The sequence below is a fragment of the Oreochromis aureus genome, linkage group 9 (genome assembly GCF_013358895.1).
Source record: "Oreochromis aureus strain Israel breed Guangdong linkage group 9, ZZ_aureus, whole genome shotgun sequence".
Lineage (NCBI taxonomy): Eukaryota > Metazoa > Chordata > Actinopteri > Cichliformes > Cichlidae > Oreochromis > Oreochromis aureus.
The window spans coordinates 6605356-6625697 of record NC_052950.1 but is presented as its reverse complement, the minus strand read 5'-3'; the positions used below and the strand labels follow the sequence as shown (position 1 = coordinate 6625697).

Here is a 20342-nt window from a genome sequence, read left to right as displayed (position 1 = left end):
AATTTAAATTTTAGAATGCTAACTCAACTTGGATTTCCTACTCAGAGAGTCAGAGCAGCCCCACCGACCACAAGTTAGCAATCCAAGATGGCGGCCTTCAATATAAACAGTAGAAAAAAAATCCTGTTTTTTTTTTTTCTCACTTTCCTGACGTTAAAGCTGGAACGGGCTAACTTGGGAGAAACTCGAGCATAGGAATGCTTTCAGTGACTTGGTTGACTCAGGACACCATCCTGTGGTACAAATTGGTATGGCACAAAAGAACAGCCAGGACCTATTTCAGCTCCAGTTGATGTTGTTACAGCTCAGTGCAAGATTGATTCTGTTGCTAGTTTTACTTACTTTTATATTACTTGTAAACAGAAATTATTCTTAAATATCTTTAAGATAATGTTATAATAATTGTTGTTTTCAGGCTCAGCAACAACATACATAATCGTGTGTATATGATTTTTAAAAGTCATCCCACAACAGAGATACATTTATAATATGTAACATGTTTCATGTGTTGTTGCTTGAAAGAGATTTCTTCTTCTTAAAAAAAAAAGGAAAGGTAAAGATAAATCCTTAAAAGTTGTCTGATATCAAACAGAATCTTCACTTGTCAAAGTTTAGATCTAGATTGTGTCTCCCGCGCTAGACTGAAGGTGAAAAAAACTTCCCAAAATACAGGAAACCAAGTGTCTGATGCTCAGAATTTTCTGAGGCAGGATTCCCCATCTAATGTGTTAGGTAGGGGATTTGTTTTTCTTGTATGTATTTTCCCCCTCGTCTTCTGGCTGCTCTTTTTAAGGATCGCCACAGCAGATCATTTGCCGTCACGTCACCCTGTCCTGAGCATGCTTCTCTGTCAAACCTCTGTACGGCCCATGACACCCATGTATCTTCTCTGTGGTCTTCTTTTCCTCCTGGCTGGTAGTTTATTTTCATACCCTCTTATATTTTCTACATTAATATGCTCATCAAAGTCCTCCTTCACCTTTTCAACACTCTTCATTTGTTAGCACATTTCCATCTCTATCCTTAATCACGCTGACTCGCTGCACATACTCAATCTCTGTCTGCAGCCAATCACCACAAGTCCCTTTCTCCTTCCTGTCCAGTCTCACATACAACTCAGTATAAGCTTTTTCCTTTGCTTCCCCCCAAGTACTCCTGTCTAATTTCTTCATCTCCTCAACTAACTCCCCCTCCATTGAGTTGTCCCAAAGTTATAGGAAATAAAGTCACCAAGCAAGCTTTCAAATTAAAGTTTATTACATTCATATATAAATTTGAAAACTGCAGTGGAAGCTGAACCAAGCACTGTGGTAACAGATTCATTTAATAAAATGTTAAATGTTTAAGAGACAAAAACCTGCTACTTCAGCATCATCGTTATTAGATTATTAAGCTATCACACCAAAATATGACAGAGGTTCCAGATTGATTTTATTGAGGTATCTTTACAATAATAACAATTATACATAGGCAGATCATTCTCTGTTCTACAATGCTAGACACGGTCATGCTTAATGCTTATGCCAATTCTGCCCTCTGCTGTCTCCAGCAAAAGGTGCTGCAATGCAGCAATGCAACTTCAATGACATAAACTAAGACACAGTAGTGAAAAAAACATTTTTCACAGTACTCTGTGCAGTCCAGTGAAAAACTCTGTACAGCCCACAGTTCAGTAGCTCGTATAACCTCCTTTAGCAGCATTAACTTGCAGTAATTATTTTCTGTATAGCTTTATCATCATGGAAGAATTTTGGCCAACACATCTTTACATTGCTTCAGTTTGTTGAGTTTTGAACTGAATTTATGCCCAAGGCCATTTCAATCAGGTGGAGGTCTGGACTGTGACTGAGCCAAAACAACACCTTTTCTTTTTGTTTTCAGCCATCCTGTTGGAAGTTTGCTGCTGTGCTTGGGATCATTGTCCTGTTGCATGACCCAATTTCAGCCAAGTTTAAGCTGTTGGACAGATGGTCTCACACTTGGCCTCATCTACCCAGAGAGGTTGTGCAGTTCATTCAGATGCAACTTTGCAAGCCTAAATCATGCCGCCATGTTCTTTTCAGATAGACGAGGCTTTCTCCTGGCAACCTTTCCAAACAAGTCCTACTTGTGCAGTCATTTTCTAATCGTACTGTCATGAACGTTAGCATTTAACATGCTAACTGAGGCCTGTAAATTCAGAGATATAACTCTTGGGGGTTTTTTTTGTTTTTCAGATTTTCAGAGAACTCCACAATCTGACCTTGGAGTGAATTTCCTGGGATGCCCACCCCTGGGAAGACTGTGGAACATTATTAAAACACATCTGAATGCTCCAGACCAGCAAACTGGCCAAACGTCTGTTTCATAGAAGCGCTCACACTTGCTGATGATCTGTTAATCAAGTGCATTTGATTACCAGCACCTGGCTGCTATGTGCCCTCATATTTCCTATTGGAGCAGTAAGAGTGGACTGCACAGAGTCCTGTCAAAACTTTCTTTTTCACATGAGTATAACTAAAGTGTTTTATTTGCCATCAAAAGTTTTTGTGACATCTGTGAACTGCGCATGTCACTTCTTAACCAATCAATAAGTCAACAAACAGACTAGAGAATCAAGGCTTTCGTTTAGCCTTGTTTTCATCTCTGCTCTCATGCTGAGGTGGCCATCAAGATCACATACTGTAAGTACATACATGTTGGCACAACGTAAAATGTTATCTGTGCCTGGGAAAAGGAAACACACCAGCCTGTCATAGTAAAGCGGATTTTGCAGGACACTATTACAGGTTATGATTGGTTACAGAGCTTAAAAGAGCAGCTTTGCAGCTTATGCTGTGCTTATATACAGTAAATACACATTTGGACATTGGAAGAATAGTGCAACGATTCAGCTGATGGCTGTCCATGTTGGTCTGCTTCTTTGGCTTTGTGTCTGAGTGAGTATTAATACCATCAGGGGCTGTGGGGGGAATTTTGACAACAATTAATAATGAAGTCCATAAACGTGGATAAATGCAAAAGAATGAATGAGAAAAGAATGATCTTAGAGTTGATAAGTTGTTCATCACTGGCTTGTCACATGTTTTTGGGTCCCCCTTTCTACAAGACTGAAACAATCAATTTTCAATCTAATTAATTTATCTCTATCAACAGGACACCTATCAGAGGCTTTTAAGGCCACTGTAATTGAGCCATTATTTAAAAAGCCTTTACTTGGCCCAGCTGTCTTAGCTAATTATAAACTGGGGGGTCATCTTCAGACACACGGGTTACTCAAAGTATTAGGATGGGATAGAAAACAGGAACACTATTTCATAAACCTATGACTGCAGGGAAACAGGGTGCATGCTTTTCTTGCCTGTTATTGCCGCCTCCTCCTCCCTTAATGCCGGTAGGGTGGTTGTTCTGGATGAGGTTGGACCTGTTGACACTGAAGTTTATGGGAGCCCCTGGCAGCTGACCAGGTCTGATAGGCTTGGCTGGGTTGGACACAGGGAAACAAAAACAATCATTTACAGAGTGAAGGTTAATGGCTCACTGATATTTTAAAAAAAACCCCAAACACTAATTTCTTTCCGTTTGAGAATTAGATGAGAAAAATAATAAAATACTGATGTATATGCATCACTTTAGTGCTAAAGCTAGGCGGCTGTTAGCCTAGCTTAGCATAAAGATAAAAAACACTGATAATGAATGATTAGCCTGGTTCTGTCCAAAACTTTAAAACTACAAAGCTTACTATAATAATCACAGTGTATATATATGTTCCCTGGTCCCTAACTCCTACTAGACTTGTTAGTCAATCTGGATAAAATTTACTATATAATCTGAACAGAGTACCAAAATTATCAACATCTATATAGCTTTTGGGAATTATTTTTAAAATGTCTGCTACCCGATCTCAAAACAAACAGCGAGATTACATCAAGCTTAGCTAACTGCTACCTTTTGGTCGTGTAAAAGGCGTCGCTTTTTAAAACAACCTATCTACCTATCTGTGCTGATCCTCTCCTGCCCATGTTTTTAGGCTTGACGGCATCCTTAATGCGCTCCACCTCCTGTTGGTAGCGTTTACGATCACGGGCTGCATTCTCTTTGGCCTCCTTCAGGGCGGTCTCCAGGGCTTTGACCCGTTCAGCTGTGGCCCGCAGGCGCTTCTCCATCTTCGGGATTTCACTGCGTAGGTCGTTGTTGTCCCGTACCAGCTGAGGAAAGTAAAACAGAGGAGGAAACATAGAGCTTTTAAGCTCGAGATGCCAGTGTGAGTGGGAGACACTCGCCTCACTTTGTTTGCATCTATTTCTACCTGCTTATGAACTCTGGTTAGCTGCTCCAGGTTGTTCTCCAGGAAGCTGATCTTTTGCTTCTGGGCAGCGCTGCTCTCTGTGTCCTCTGAGTTCATCTGAGCATTCTGTCCAAGCACAGCAAGCAACTTTATTATCTATGTAATTTATTTTGTTGCTTTCAGTTTTTCAAATCCGTGTCAAAGCAAAAAATAATTCTGTAACCAAAGAGCCCTGATCCAGAGAATCCCATCTGTGCCTAAATGTGGTGATAAGTAGCAGTTTTTGGATGAGTACAGCAGCGCAATATATTCTGTGTGCTCCAGGAAAGCCCGCTCTGCCTTTGTCTATCCCATCAAGCTTCCACCGGAAGGCAGGAGATGAGCAGCACACTGAGGGCCCAGGTCCCTAAATTACAGCTGCTACCTTTGAAGAATCAGATGGCCTACTTATTGCAGACACTTTCTGTTGTGTTCCCTGGATTCATTAAAATTTCATCATAGTGCAGATTAAATGGGAGTGGTGCCGGTGCATGAGCGAAATATGGAGCTGTTTGACTCACTCCAGGTAAACGTCGTGGTCAGGGCAATGAGAGCTCATGTGATATTGTGTCTTAACAGATGAAAAATCAGATCACAATATGGCGATTACTGTGATGATCCTCCATGGCAACATTCGGGGAATGGGAGGATACATGTCTGCTCTGAGAGCTGAAATGTGCTCCATCACAGAAACGCTGTGAGGACTTGTACCTTTTTTAATCTTGTGGATAAGTCTTGGACAAAGAGCCTTCTCAGGTTGTGAAGTGTCTGCAGCTCCCGTGCCTAACATAAGACGAGAAAGACAGGTTTGCAAAAAATAACGGTGACAAGAAATCGCCCTCCAAACTCATGTCACAATGTATCATTTGCTGCTGCTGGCAACAAATCTGGGTTATATCAGGGCTAGTGAGCCATATAAATAATATTGAGGCTGTACTGAGATGTCACATCATGTCAGTTCGTACCTAATTATTGCACCCAAAAAGTAAATCTTTGAGCACCACTACTCTTTGTGCAAAAATACATGCATGTGACAGGAGGAGGTCACATGATTAAAGCTGATTTAAAGGAAACTAATTACACCCATTTCACTAGAATGGCTTTCCATAATCCTTCAAATCCATCCATCTAGCCATTCATCCACCCACCCATAGACACCCATTCATACTCACATTCACACCTATTGGCAATTTAGAATCCCCAATTATCCTTACCCCACTAACCTCATGTCTTTGAAATGTGGGAGAAAGCCTGAATACCCGGAGAGAACCCATGCAGTCACTGTGAGAACATGCAAATGCTGCTTTGCATAAATTAAAGTTCAAATTAATAATTCATCTTCGACTAGATCGTGGTGAGCCATTTTAATTCATTTTTAATCTAAAATTCATTCCAAAATGACCAATTTTAGCTTAATTTCCCCAGCTTTCTTCTGATTGGCTGCCCCTTGCAAACAAGGCTTAAAAGCTTTTATCAGAAGATTTCTTCAGTTAGATTGGGACACTTTAGGAATAACTCCTCTCTTTCATGTCCTAAACGTTGTATATAACAGATGGTTATAGTCACGGTGGTGTCTGCCTTTGGTTTTTGGACTCTGCATCATGAAATCTTAACATTAGCATTTTTGGATTCCGCCATGTTTTTTGTGGTGTTTTTGGAGCCAGAAGTGACCATATTTGCTAATGCTAGCTGAGTGTTAAAAATGTAACTTTTTTTCCTCTTACCTCTGTTGTTTTGGTGGAGACATAAATCTCCATAGCAACATACTACTGCTAACAGCTACTTACATAACAGGTTTGTGGTGAACTCATTTTGTAAGCAAATACAGATTTTAAAACTTGTGGCAATAACTGACCACAGTTTCCTCCAGTCCCTTCAGGTCCTGTCTGGCCTGCTCCCTCCTGTCCTGCTGCACCCTGCAGCACATGTAACAAGTGTTAATAAGACTGGAAAACAGTTCTGCTAACCAAGTTTGCATTTTCCTGTTAAATAAACGCGAGAGACATTACGTGAGCTCTTCCAGCTGCCGGCTCTTTTCCTGGTCAGCAGCCTTGAGCTTCTCATGTTCCACTCTGAGCCTCTCCTGCTCCAGCATGATCTGCTGGTTCAGACTGCACAGAGGTCAGGGATAAAATCAGACGAGTCATGTAAGTTTCACTCAAAGAGACAAGCATTAGGTGATGTGGTGTCTTACTCCTGCAGCTCAGTGATAAGCTTTTCCTTGGCATCAAGTTCATCTCTCAGGCTGCTGATCTGCTTCTGATGGGCCTCTCTGTGAGTCTGGATCTGCTTCTCCACAGCTTCCTGAAGACACGCAAAAAAACACAGCTAGTCACTGAATGAGATGAGGTGGGCAATTAAAAGCACACTTTGTACGTGTTACAGTACCTTGACTTCATTTGCAGACTGGATCTCGTTCTCTTTCTCCATGGCATTAACCTTCTCTGGAAGGAGAAGAAATGATCCATGTTATTGGGAACAACTGGGATATAACAATAGATCTTCTTTAGTTTCTTATGGCACAAACAAGTACAAACAGTATTTTTCTTAAGGTTGCCACGTCATGTAAACACTTTTCATAGTTTACTGGAAACAAGATTTAAAGGAGAAACAGGTATTACTTTAGCATGACTTTCAGGAAAATCCATAAACACAGACACTTCTTTGAACGTTCAATGCTAATAATCAATACTTATGACTTATTCAACTTTAGTTTTACAAATTCAGGTTTAAAATAATAAAAATGTCATGGTCCCTGGATCTTGGACGCAGGATTTTATGTTTCTTTATGGTCTTAAGGATGCCTTTAAGTTTGCCATTCATTATATTCTCAGTTTGTAGGATTCTAGTTCATGTTCTTGCTTATTAAATCTATATCTTTCGTGATCCCTTTGTTTCCCCATTGATGCCCCCATGTCTGTCTAGTCTTTCTGTGTTCTGTCTCTGTGTTTAATCTTCTATCACTGTGTTAGTATGGCATGTCTTAGTCTGGGTCTCAGTGTGTATGCTTGTTCCTGTTTTATTGTGATAGTCTTATGTCGAGTTTAACTTCCCTTGTCTTGTTATTCCTGATTTGTTCCCACTGTGTTTCCCACCTGTTTCCTCTCCCCTCATTACCTGCTGTGTATCAATTGTCTGAGTTTCCCCCTTGTTCTTTGTCCGTTAAGGTTGAGTTCTGTTCTCTGTCCTGTATTTGGGACCTGCCTGCTGCACAGCAATGCACAACAAAAAATGTATCCAAATATTTTTCAAATGTGAGTCGTCACAAAGAATTAAAGCAGCTCTGAAGGCAAAAGGGTGTCCAACCCATTACGAGCACCTTGCTTGTAATGAAATGGCTGGTACATATAATAAAAAGACTTTTAAAGAAATGTGGATTTTATGCTATCTGTTCAATAGGCCTAAAACACCAGAGAAGATTTTAAAAAATCCTTTTATTCAGGGTTGTTTCCAGGACTTTTTTAAATCAGTATGTGAGACTTTGTTTGAAGGTCACCATTGCACCACTGTAGCCACTTGCTTTAGCTTTTATGTCCTAAAACATTTGAGTGACTATGCAGACAATTACTGTTTGTTGCAGTAATTTAAATGGGTAGTGTGGTCCTGAAATACTTAGCTTAAGGAACTCTTACAGCAGCTTCACTGCCTTCTCCACAACACACCTTTAGCCAAACAGGGCTCCTTGTGCAAAAACAGAATGGAGAGCAGAGAGTGTGTTGCTCACCTTGGGCCCTGATCCTGACTATTTCCTCACTGAGAGAGTCCACATTCTCCTCCAGCTGTCTTTTCTTCTGCTCCACATTCTGGAGGGACTCCATCAGGGACTTGATTTTGGCTTCTTGCTAAACAACGACAGGCCAACGAAAGACATGAAGAGGACTCATACAAATTAAATGACAGTTCTTTTAGGCCAGATCCCATTGTTAGACCTGCAGTAAGCAGAAACCCATCCACTGTTTGATATACAACCACATAATCTGACATCTTAACTATATGTCACTATGGCGACAGTATCCGAGATGGCAGCAGTTGTTAAGTAGCTGTTACCTGGGAGATGCGGAGCTGACAGGCAGTCAGCTCGCTCTCAGTCTCGTCCAGCTTCTGGGTGGTCTCGGTCTGTGTGCTCTCCAGCAGCTTGCTGCGCTTCACCATGGTCTTCACCTCTGACTTCATCTTGCTGATGTAGAGACGGGCCACGGTGAACTCTTCGTCAATGAGACCGCTGCTCTCTTGTTGCTGAGGACGTCAGAGAACATTACGCAGGTCAAAGACATTCCTCAGACTCAGTCCCAGACAGACCATCCTCTACTTCCTCTCGCATGTTTTTCTCAGTACTTGAGAATCTGTTTGTTGCAGTATTTTAAATGGGTAGAGTGTGGTCCTGAAATAGATGTTGAACTCTTTTCAGCGGAGGCTTAGAGTTTAAAATAGATTAAGAATTTATCAAAATTTCTTGAAGAGCATGCAGTTGGAGATACACTGGAAACCAGTGCAAACAAAACAAGATGCTCGCACTGCCTATTAAAACTAGACAACCAACTGACTGGCTGTCCTCTGATCATAAAATATGCAGAACATTTGTCTGCTGAAGCGTTTTCTGTGAGCATCTTTGTGCTTTTACCTGTTTTACATTTGAATCAATCAATTTCAGACTGTTGGTTCAACCAAATCTATTTTACCAATTTTTTAATGACTATTGAAAGTCATTATCTGCAGAAATTCAACACTCATAGTTTAGTTTCTGTTTCTTATTTTTCAAGATTGGGTGCTTTTCGGGGTTTTTTTTTTTGTGATAATAAAGGTTGATTTGAAGTTCTACTTTGGCTGGAACTCGATCAAGGTTCATGTTCCACATTTTCTGACTGAATCCAGTAAAAGAACTGAATGAGAGATACATCCACAGTGGAATTAAGTGCTTGCAACCGGCCCATGCAAAACCATTCAGCAAGGATCACCTGAATACCTGATGACGTTGATAGTTCTTAGACCACAAGTTGTTAGGTTGTGGTCTAAAGCACTATTCTTTCACAGTTTTAACCCAAATGTCACTTTTCTGAATATGAAACAGTGTATCAGAGCCAAAACTGGGAACCTTGATGTCATTGCTTCCCACAGCGATGCCTATCTCAGCCAGGTCTTTGAGTAATGATGACATCATCTCAGTGACCCTCTTTTTCTGGTGGTTGGTCATCTCCTTCAATTTCTGAAGCTCTGAGTCAATGGAGGCCAAGGAGCTCTGGTGGTGGACGATAACACACATCACAAAGCATCTAGGATTAGTATTAGCGTTTTTACTTCCAGCAAATTCCCCTAAAGCTTCAAACTGCTCACCGATTTCTCGTTCAGCTCCTCACTGAGAGCCTCAAACTCTTTGGTTTTGTTTTCAACTTCCTGACTCTTCTGGTCGTAGTTGACAGCCAGCTCCTCCAGGGCCTGCAGCACTTCCTTCACTTCCTCCTTGGAGGCTTCATTCTCCGCCAGCAGCCGGTTCAGCTCCGTCTGCAACGTGTCGTGGTCACGGCGAGAGGATGCTAATAGCTAGGAGAGGTAAATGATGCTCAGCGATGCTCTCTTATAGTCAGGTTCGAAAGTAGATTAAAAAAAACGTATCAACAGCAGGGACTACAAAACAGATTTCTGAACAGTGAAGAAAAATATGCTCAATTTGGTGAGGCTCCTGTGCTTGCTAAGAGTGAGTTACAGTTTGACCTCTCCTGCAGGGCTACTAATGGTCTGCAATCAGCTGTCACACCAGGTTTATGCTAACAGGAGTGCCTAGGGGGATGTGGAACAGCGGGAAGGCACAGGGGAAGGAAGGAAAGAAAGACAGGAAGCAAGGGAAGGCGGATGCAGTGTCACCTCCTCCTGATCCAACATCTGCTGCTTCAGCGTCTCCACCAACTGAGACTGCTGGTTGATCTCATCATCCTGCAGGAAAGGCAGAGGAGAAATCCAGTAATGTTTCATTCACATAATTATACTGCCAAAGAGCAATACTGAACTGCAACCAATTGCGCCACCTGCTGGTCAAAAGAAATAAGTTCAATTGGAAGATGAACGTTGGTTTTCGCATAAATATATTGTCTTTATTCCAATATCAAGAATGAATTTACATTATTAAAACAAAAGAGAAAGACGTGAAGATATTATGAAATTTCATGTGACTGGAATTGTAAAACCTTACCTAGTTTATGTCCTGCTCTCACAAAGTCAAAGTACTACCGAAATAGACTCAGTGTTCTACTTTTTACTGTTATCCTGCTGGAGATTAATAGCATGTCTTGCCTGAGGTAATGTCTATTTAAATATGTTAAAAAATCTGTCAGTTGCTACTGCAATGCACTTAATCTGCATGTTCTAATATATATATCTAATATATATAAAGCAAAACGGGCAGTACTGAGATTACACTGTTTGACAGATTTTCAGAACTGATCAGCAATGAGCCAGCCTAAATACACAGTTAAGATGGAGATAAAGACCAATATATATATTATATATCTCTATCTATCTGTCTGTCTGTCTGTCTGTCTGTCTGTAGATATAGATATATATAGATATATATACTGTTACCTATACTGGGATTTACTGTTACATCCCTACAGTAAAATTAAGAAAAGGCTCTGAAATGAAGAAAGGGATGTTTGCCCACAGGGCAAAGCACAAAGCTGAATATCAATTATTAGTGCTCAAACATTTGTGATATAATAAATGCACATATATGTGATCCTGACTTGCATCTTTCAGTTCAGCTTAAATCAGTTCAACACTTAAGGTTTTTGAACTTTTGCATTCACATTTTTTTTAGCTGGTCTTCATTTCTTCAGCTTGACCAAAAAGGCCACAAGTGGCGCATACAGCAAATTAAACCAACACCAAAACTGTTGTTTCGTTACCTTGTCGTCAAGCTCTTTGTAGAGCTTGGCCATTTCCGCCTCATACTTCTCTTTCTCTGCATCTGTGAGTTTGACTCCAGGCAGGGAGTTTAGGGGAGGTTTGGGTGGCGTCTTGTCATTGTGGTGGGTGCTCTCCAGGGCCTGGACTTCTTCTTTGGCCTTTTCTTTGTCAAACTGCTCATCCACTGGCACACTCTCTCCTGCAGGGAGCAGCAGAAAGATGATATAAGGTCTGTTTCCTCCCTCTCTAGCTCCCCATCAGAGAAAGATTATGACTGCTATGTTTCACAGCAATCCTTTTCTTAACAGGTTCTTAATAGTTCTTAAAAAGAAGAAAAGAAAACTAGTTAAAATTAACGAGCCTTCATGTGTAGCATTAGTGTAGGACAGGCATGGTCATGAATATTTTTCTGGGGGACTGTTTGTGGTTATTAAATATAGAAACAAGGAGCTCTTTCTTTAAAAGCCTCCTGTTAGGATCCATGTGCAGCTCAACTCTAATTGCTAAACACAAGGACACAAGATTTAACATTGTTATGAAAATATCCATACTAACACATAAAAACAATGATCATATGTCTGCAAAATCCTCTGCCTCTGCTTTTATGACCCACACATAACCTGCCCGTAACGCAGCCTTTGGCCCTCACCGCTCCTCCAGCGGTTCAGCTCATTCTCGAGCCAGTTGACTGTGTTTCTCAGTGTCTTGTTCTTCTCCTTCTCTTTCTCCCATTTGCTCTTCCACTGCTCTGCTGTCAGTTCCACATTCATACTCACTTGGTTCTTGATGGTCTTTGCTCTGGTGAGACAGAGAGGTGAGAAAGTGGTAGCAGTCTGTTTGGATACTAACACCACACAGTTGAGGTTGGTTTCACCGCAGAGCAGCTCGCTGTTTCCCAGCGCCTGAGCTTAAGTCGGTGCCCTGTCTTTATGGAGTCAGACACCAAACCTATGGATCATTCATATTTATGACTCTAGACCACAGTCTTCTTTGCCTCTTATCTTTTAATATTAAAACGTAGCTATTTGTGGAACACCTTTCAATTCAGTGACATCATTTGTACAGATATGATAACAGGTTTGTGTCTACGTACCTCTGTCCAAAAAGCAATGTAGACCTGGTCTCTGCATCATTGTAAGCCGAAGGTGAGCAGCAAATGACCATAGTTGTCCGACAGTTTCCTCCCAGGGAATCCTGCAGGATTCTGGTCATCTTACTGTCTCTGTATGGTATGTAGGACTAGGCAGATTGAGAGGGACCATATGTCGCATTATATGATAATTCTGCATGTCACAAACAGCATTTACAACAGTGAAGTCTTTTGTGATGAAATGTAACTGAGCAACTAAAATTAAGGACTGCGGTCCACTATCATGTACTTACAAAATTAAATATACTCAATTTGTAACATTTTAGCAATATAAAAATGCTCTATGGAGGCTCCTGAGCAGTGGGCCGATGGTTCATCTCAGGGCTCCTAGATCTTTGAAATAGGTGCAACTGCTGGGATATTTAGAGTGGCACAGATCAAGGCTTATGATAAATTCTATGGTACGTAAAAGTATTCAGGTTCTATAATGCCGACCTACAATAAAAAGAAACAGTAAATATTTAGAAAAATGTCTCCAGCAGCAGGCTGATGTTCCTATTTTTGCACACAAGATTGTTCCACAGTATTGCAAGTCCTTTAACCTAAACACCTACACTGGTGGTTTGTACTCTCTGATGATTTCACAACTTGTCATACATACACACCATTGCCTTCACATTTTAGCGTGCTGGGGTCATCTTTAGCATTATTTTTTTGAGGTCCAATCTGGTCTGATAGACCCCCCAGAACTGGAAATAGTCATAGTAATAACCAAGAAAATGGAGATAGGGTGTGATCAGTAGATCAACATCTATCTTGCACACATTACATGGTGATGTGTACATTTACCCAGTGTGTTAAGTGTTTAAGGCGCAGATGTCAGCAGTAACAGTACAATAAATTCTTCGAATTCAGCGATCTGCCTCCATCTCACCCTGTCCCTATCATCCCCTTCTGTCACACCAACTCTCTGCATGTCGTACAACACTACATCCATGAATCTTCTTTGTTGTCTTTATTCTTTTCCTCCTGCCTGGCAGCTCAATATTCAACATCCTTCATTCGACATATCCACTCTCCCTTCTCTGAACATATCAAAACCACCTCAGCCTTGCCTCTATTACTGTCTCCAAACTGCTCATTTCGAGCTGTCTCTGATGAACTCATTTCTAATCTGGTCCAGTCTGGTCACTGCCAATGGCAGTCTTAGCATCTTCAGCTCTACCTCTCCTGTTTTTTTTGTCAGCCACCGTCTTTAAACCATACATAATGGCAGGTCTAACTTTCATCTTGTAATTTTTCCCTTTCACTCTTGCTGCTGTCCTTCTGTCAAATCACCCCAACGCTCATCTCCACTCACTCCACCCTGCTTAGACTCTCTTCTTCACCTCTCTTGTGCACTGTCTGTTGCTTTGGATGGTTTAAGGTATTTAAACTACCCCTGCTCCTCCAGCTTTACAGCTATACGTGTCTCCTTCTTATTCACACACATGCATTCTGTCATGCTTTTACTGGATTTCTTTATGCATGCTCAATCATCCAGGTAAGTAAATCCCAAAAAGTTGATTCTGTTCATCTGGATGTAGCATTTCCAGGTGGAGAAACGTTTCGTCACTCATCCAAGTGACTTCTTCAGTCTCAGCTCACTGCAGGTTTCCCCAACCTTATAAACAGTACATTGCACAATGACTGAAACTAGCACCACCGAATGAACAACGCTACGTCCAGATGAACAGAATCAACCTTTTGGGATTTACTGGATTTCATTCCTCTTCTCTCCAGTGGATACCTCCAGCTCTCCAGACTCTCATCCACCTGTTCCCTATTGTCACCAAAGATCCAAATGTCCTGTGTAAACATAATGGTTCACAGAGACTCCTGCCTGACCTCTTCTGTCAGCCTGCAAATAAGAAGTCGCTCAGAACTAATGTAATCCCACCCCCACCTATCTGTCACTCCTAGTGCACACCTCAGTGCTCTCTCACCGCCCTCATGCAAATACAACTTATGGGATCTTTTAAAAGATCTAGAGAACGAATCGGCACATTTGTGGTAATGAACTCACTTCAGCCTCTCCTTTTTACGAATTTCATTTATAAACTTTGAATCACATTTTGGAGTGGCAGTAATTCTAACGCTTCACCAAGCAGAGTCGAAAACTGTCTCACCGAGCCTTCTGCCAGAGCTGAGATGACAATTCCCAGTGCAGACAGGGACTTGTTGATCATCTTGGCTTCATCCAGCACTGTACCCTCTGCTCCAGTTTTACCAACCTTTGAAACACACAAACAGCACAATTGTTACAGTGAAGCTGAAAACTGTATCACATTATAGATGCTCTGAACCTTTTTCTTTTAACAAGATCAGCTTATTAAAAGACAGTTGACAAAGCATGTTAATGGCTTTCCTGGAGTTTAGCGCTAGTTCTAGTTTCCCCCCATGAACTGAAGTGGCACCACGATCGCATCATTAAACTTTTATCATACAGATCCATTTAATATAGAGACACTTTGCCACTAGGGAAAAGGGAAATGAGAGTAAAAGAGCTATTTCCACCCTGAGTTTTAAATCAGGCCTGGTTTCTACTCTATTAATAAACAACTAGTCAAAAGCTACTCTTTAGCTGGTTCAAGTCAGAGGCGGGCTCTTGGAATTGGGAAAAAACACATTTGCAGAGGTTATGAAGATGAGAGAGGTCAAAGAGGAGGAGAAGGAGGAGGAGGAGGAGTACTGAGAATCATACTTTTTCACTCCCAGCCAGATCGACGAGGTACAGCTTGCCAGTTAATTTCTGTTCAGTCTTACTGTTTTCCTGCTTGATGTTGATGAGGAAGATGCTGTGACTTCTGGAGCTGTGCTCATTCATGTCTGAATGTACATGTGGGCACACACACACACACACAAAAACAGTTATTACTGATTATATTATTCTAGGTTACTACGCAATAAAAATAATGGCCCGTTAAAGTGTTTTTTCTGAGGCATTACCAAGGTAAAAGAATGAGACTTAACCAGACTAGAATATATAAAACCTCCAGCCGGGACTAACACAGGTAGCTGTAGCTCATTGGTACCTAAAAGGCCTCACATCCTCTAATTTTAACACCTCTTGACTGTGCTTATGCTGTTCTTGCCTTTTTAATGTAATTACTGAACATAGAATATGTCCTGCTGTGTGGAAAGAGAAATGGAAATAGACTGAGATTTTTAAACTTGCAGGCACAGGGAGGATATGCAAACTCCAAAGTCCAAAACCAATCCTTGACGTCTGGAATGGTGGTATAGTGGTGAGCACAGCTGCCTTCCCAGCAGATCAGCATCTCCTTTAATCTTTACGTCACAGTGTTAAATTAGGAGATCACACGGGACCTTCCCACTGTGTTATCCTGCTGATCACAGGTAGAGCAAAAACGTTTGTTGTGGTGGCTGCAGATCAGAAGGCAGACTAATCAGAAGACTGGTGGTTGCTCCAGTCTGCATGCCAAAGTATCGTTGGGCAAGATAATGAAGTTGCTCACCAATGCTTCCATTGGAGTATGAATGTTAGATAGAAAGCAGAAACAAGTGCTGGTGTAAACTGTTGTGCTATGTAAGAACCAGTCTATTACCATCACAGTGGTCTATGCATTGACCACAGTGGCTCATGCAACCAAAGTCTGCCTAGATACAACCAGTCAGCTTCCAGCTTCCAGGACCAAAAATGTTGTCTGGTGCTTACAGATTCTGCATGTTCATATGCAGATGTCTATTGATAGAAATGATAATTTTCCAACAAACTTAACTGATGTCATAATGGCATCCATTTAATTATGGAAATAAGTGCATAATTGAGTCAGCTCAGCTTCAGTTTAAGCCTTGTGCCCATGGTTAGAAAGAACCTGGCTTTAATGTGTTTTTCACAGATGTCTTCTTGGCTCAGCTTTTGGGAGTGTGGCAACAATCAGGAGACTCAGTGAGGATGAACCCATGAGAGGCCGCAATGTATGAACTCACTTGTGACAGCCACGCTTCGGTTATTTTTGCCTTCGTCTATGGCTTCCATGACCTCCTCAGGAGTGCAGACAAAACGCTCGGTACAGCCCTGGGGACACATGAACATCACAAGGAAATATTATGCTCAGTAGCCCCACAGCAACACTGCTTTATAGAGACGCATTTATTAGCTAAAGGGACCGTGACACGCTAACAGTCTCCACTGGAGATTTATGAAAAGAGAGCTAGTGCTTCATGGTCTCAGTAGCTTTTATATCTGCTTGGATTTCTTCATGCAATCATGGTGTATGCGACTTCTAGCTGAATGCCAAATGAAATACAATGATCGGTAAAGCCTTCTTGCCCTTAATACGTAAAACCCTGTAGGTAAGCTATCACAGTGCATCATTGTTTTGCTCTGTTGTTCATAACTAATGCATTAGAACCGGCTGGGAGAAGTTTGTGACTGTATGACTGCAGAGTTTGAGTTTAATCAGAAACAATGTTGTGCCTTGAAAATGAAGCACTCAGTCTCTTACCTTGACATAGGGGACCCTGTTCTTGTCCTCATGTACAGGAAGGTTGGTCTTTGACACTGTGGAGGAAAATGAAAGCAAAGAATGAATCATGGTCTCTGTAACGGGTCTGACTGATGATGAGCCCCTACATACCATCCAACAAGTCCCTAATTTTGTCCAAATAGATTTCAAAATATGAAACCTGCAAAACAAAAGTGCGCAGTGAGACTTTACCAGATTTTATCATCTGCGCCTGCCTCACTGCTCAGCTACATACTTTGATGTGGAACTCCAGGTTCTCATCCATGGAGTAAATGTAGTTAAAGATGTCTTGCACAATTCGAGGAATGATTCCCATCATTTCAGGGTCATGAAGCTTCCCCTTCAGGACATGATGATAAAAGTAAGACAACACAGAATCTCAGGCTTTTCCTGGCTATTTTTAATATGTTTGACCAGTGGAAAAAAACCCAACAGCTGATACTTCATAGTACCTCCATTGTGTGTGTTTTGCCTGAAGATGTCTGCCCATAAGCAAAGATGGTCCCGTTGTATCCCTCCAAAACATCTGTACAAAGAAGTAACACATTTAGGATTGGGGTTTGGCTTTGTATTTCATGGACAGATTCTAATGCACAGCTTACCTTTCACTATCTTCTGAGCCACAGCATTATAAAACTCCTCCTGAGTTGTCTTGGACTGGAACACACGGTCAAAGTAGTATGGTTTGCCCTTTAAGAGACGAAGCCGTGAGAAACAGTAAAGTATATATCTTAAAAGTCAGCTCTTCAGGGGCATTGCTTTGCTTCGATTTCCTGTCTTTGCTTATTTCCCACCCTCAGCTTTGTATGCATTTACATTAGCCTATATTACTGTTTTCTCCTCATGCCATCATTGAGTCATCTGCTTCTAGATCAGTGTCCCCCCGTGAGTGTCCTGGTTTGAGATTTTGATTTTTCTTTCTTTGAAATGTTTCTTTGTTGAACACATTTTTTATATTTAGCAAATGAATATTTTTAATGTATCCTTTGGGATGGCTGTGGTTTGGTAGGTTGAGCAGGTCATCTACTAATTGTAAGGTTAGTGCGGTACGAATGTTAAAAAGCACTTAGACATTGAAGAAAGTGAATGTTCATGTTCACATGGTCAACTGCTCCAATGCAGTCACATCAGCCAATCACACTGCAGCAAGTGCATTCAGACATGTCGGCATGGTCAAGATGACCTGTTCAAGTGTTAACCAAGTATCAGAATGGGGAAGAAATTTGATTTCACTTTGGACACAGCTGGGTTGTTAGTGGAATTATAAATGTGCTGACTTGTCAATAGAATCAGAATTTTACAACAAAATATTACACGTTTTATTCAACAGTGCAGTTTTACTGAAGGCTAGTGCCTCGGGAGGGCTATGGCAAAGTGCCAAATAGTGCCAGATAGTGCCAAATCATAACAACAGTCGCCTTAAGACACTTTATATTGTAAGGTAAAGACTCTACAATAATATAGAGAACCCCCAACAATCAGACGACCCCTCTGAGCAAGCACTTGGTGACAGTGGGAAGGAAAAACTCCCTTTTAACAGGAAGAAACTTCCAGTACAACCAGACTCAGAGAGGGGCATAAATCTAGGGGTGAGGGGAGGGAGACAGGACTAAGTATATAAATATATAGCAAATATCAGGGCACCCAACCACAAAAACGTATTCGATGGGGATTTCATTAGCCTTAATTAAAGGAGGGCCGCCGGTTTAGCTCACTTGGATGAGCCGCATGTCTCCCCCCCCCCCTCACTCTTTCCTGTCAGTCTCTACTGTCTCTATCAAAATAAGGTGATAAAAAACGAGTAGATAGTAGTACATTAAATAGATGATGTAATGTTGTTTATTGCACTGTTAGTGCCTCCAAAATCAGCATTTCCAACCCAAAATATAGAATGATGTCAAACTTTTTTTTTTCTTTGAGGACACAATTTCACTTAATAAAATATGAAACTCACCCCGATCAGCACACAGTCGTCCCCCTTAAACTTGGGTATGTACTGGTCTCCGCGGGCCACCTCCGCGCTGTTCAGCGGCCTGAAACGGCACACCACCTTGATGGTGCACTCCGCCGCCGCGTCCCCCATCCTCGCCGCTGTGGATGGATTGGATGGATGGATGGATGGATGGATGGATGAAGTGCTCAGAGAACAAAAATGTGGTGCTGCTGAAGTTGTCTGTCGCTCAGTTTAGAGACTTTCCCCGCAAAATGAAGTCAAAAGTAAAAACTGTAAAACATACAATCATTTGTGTTTCTATTCAACACTTTTCAGTGAAAGCTGACAATAAAAGTCTGATAGAAGAAAACTAACAGCGTGCTCCCTTCAGGCGCAGCATTGATGAAAAAGCCTCCTCTTTGCAGGGCTGAACTAAACAACGATTAGAGCACATGACAGATGAACAGAAGCGTCACATTGCTGGTCAGGATCTGCGACGCTGTTGACCACCCGACGGTCAGAAGTCACGTTTAAGTACTGAGTAACTTCAGGTATTTTAAAAGAAAGAAGGTACATTTACACTGTAGGGAATTTGAAGTAGGAACTCTGGGTATTTTACAAGAATATATATCTCACAAGAAAGAAGAAACAAGTGACACAGTGGGTGTTCACTTTTTATATAAGTGCTGTGGATATAAAAAGTGACCACACCCGTGTTACAATGCCAGATTTTTGTACTGTTAAAAAAATTAGACCACAATAAATCATTAAAAAGAGAGCGTGATGAGAAAGATGATCCCATTGCTGGTGAGAACTGAAATGACTGCATCAGTGAGGATTGTGAGTATGATACCATGAATGAGGACGAATTGGAGAAGTTGTTGAAGATGAGATTGAAGACACCCGACTTCATTCCCCTCTTATTCACCAGTTACCTGTAGAAGACACTCTGCAGGAATATTAACGGGCTTGATACTTAAACCTCTGAAACAGATGTTACAGGAAGCTGCTCTGTCAACTTTATCTTTAACAAAGAGAAGCTTGGAAGTGATCTGCACAGAGAAGGAAAGTGCAAAAAAAAAAAAAAAAAAAAAAGCAGAGGGATGCTGTAAGCAAATCCCAAAGTTACCAAACCCTCAGCTTTCTAGCCCTTTAAGAGGCAGTCAAACAGACACAAACTACAAAGAGTGTGCACCGTTAGATTCCTGTGCCAGGGCCTGTTTGTACATATATAAACATGCACTTTAAAATACTGACAGCTGTTCTTTGCTTCTCTACTGGGCTACATTTGCTTTTTTCTGCATCTGGCTCGGTAGGTCCTGATATAAATAAGCAGGGTTTTTTAACCTTTTAAAGGCAAGTGTATCATATTTGATACATGAGTTTTTGAGACCACCCAAAAAGACGAAATTAATAGCACAATATATTTTTAAGGAATAAAATGCAAAAAAGTTGCACCAATGTACTAAATATGATACAAAATGAAACTCATATATGCAAATTAACTTCTTTTTTTTTATTGTCAGAATGTTCACAGAATTTTGTGGCAGTTATTTCATGGTTCAGGCTCTGAAGGGTTAAAAT

The 20342-nt window shown here is 41.2% G+C and overlaps 1 protein-coding gene across 1 annotated transcript; it reads right to left on the bottom strand.

Moving 5' to 3' along the window:
• Positions 1–1276: 1276 nt before the first annotated feature.
• Positions 1277–19164, bottom strand: LOC116331931 (kinesin-1 heavy chain-like). Its single transcript, XM_031754770.2, has 26 exons — positions 18780–19164; positions 17428–17515; positions 17278–17351; positions 17061–17165; positions 16937–16985; positions 16805–16860; positions 16287–16374; positions 15037–15161; positions 14462–14566; positions 12297–12442; positions 11853–12001; positions 11203–11402; positions 10166–10234; positions 9638–9844; positions 9399–9542; positions 8354–8542; positions 8031–8148; positions 6695–6750; positions 6501–6610; positions 6316–6417; positions 6162–6222; positions 5018–5089; positions 4289–4393; positions 3974–4187; positions 3341–3461; positions 1277–2941 (listed from the first exon to the last, which is right to left on the bottom strand). Exons 1-26 carry the CDS (start codon positions 18906–18908, stop codon positions 2935–2937), a joined length of 2889 nt encoding a protein of 962 aa, XP_031610630.1. The 5' UTR covers positions 18909–19164; the 3' UTR covers positions 1277–2934.
• Positions 19165–20342: the final 1178 nt, after the last annotated feature.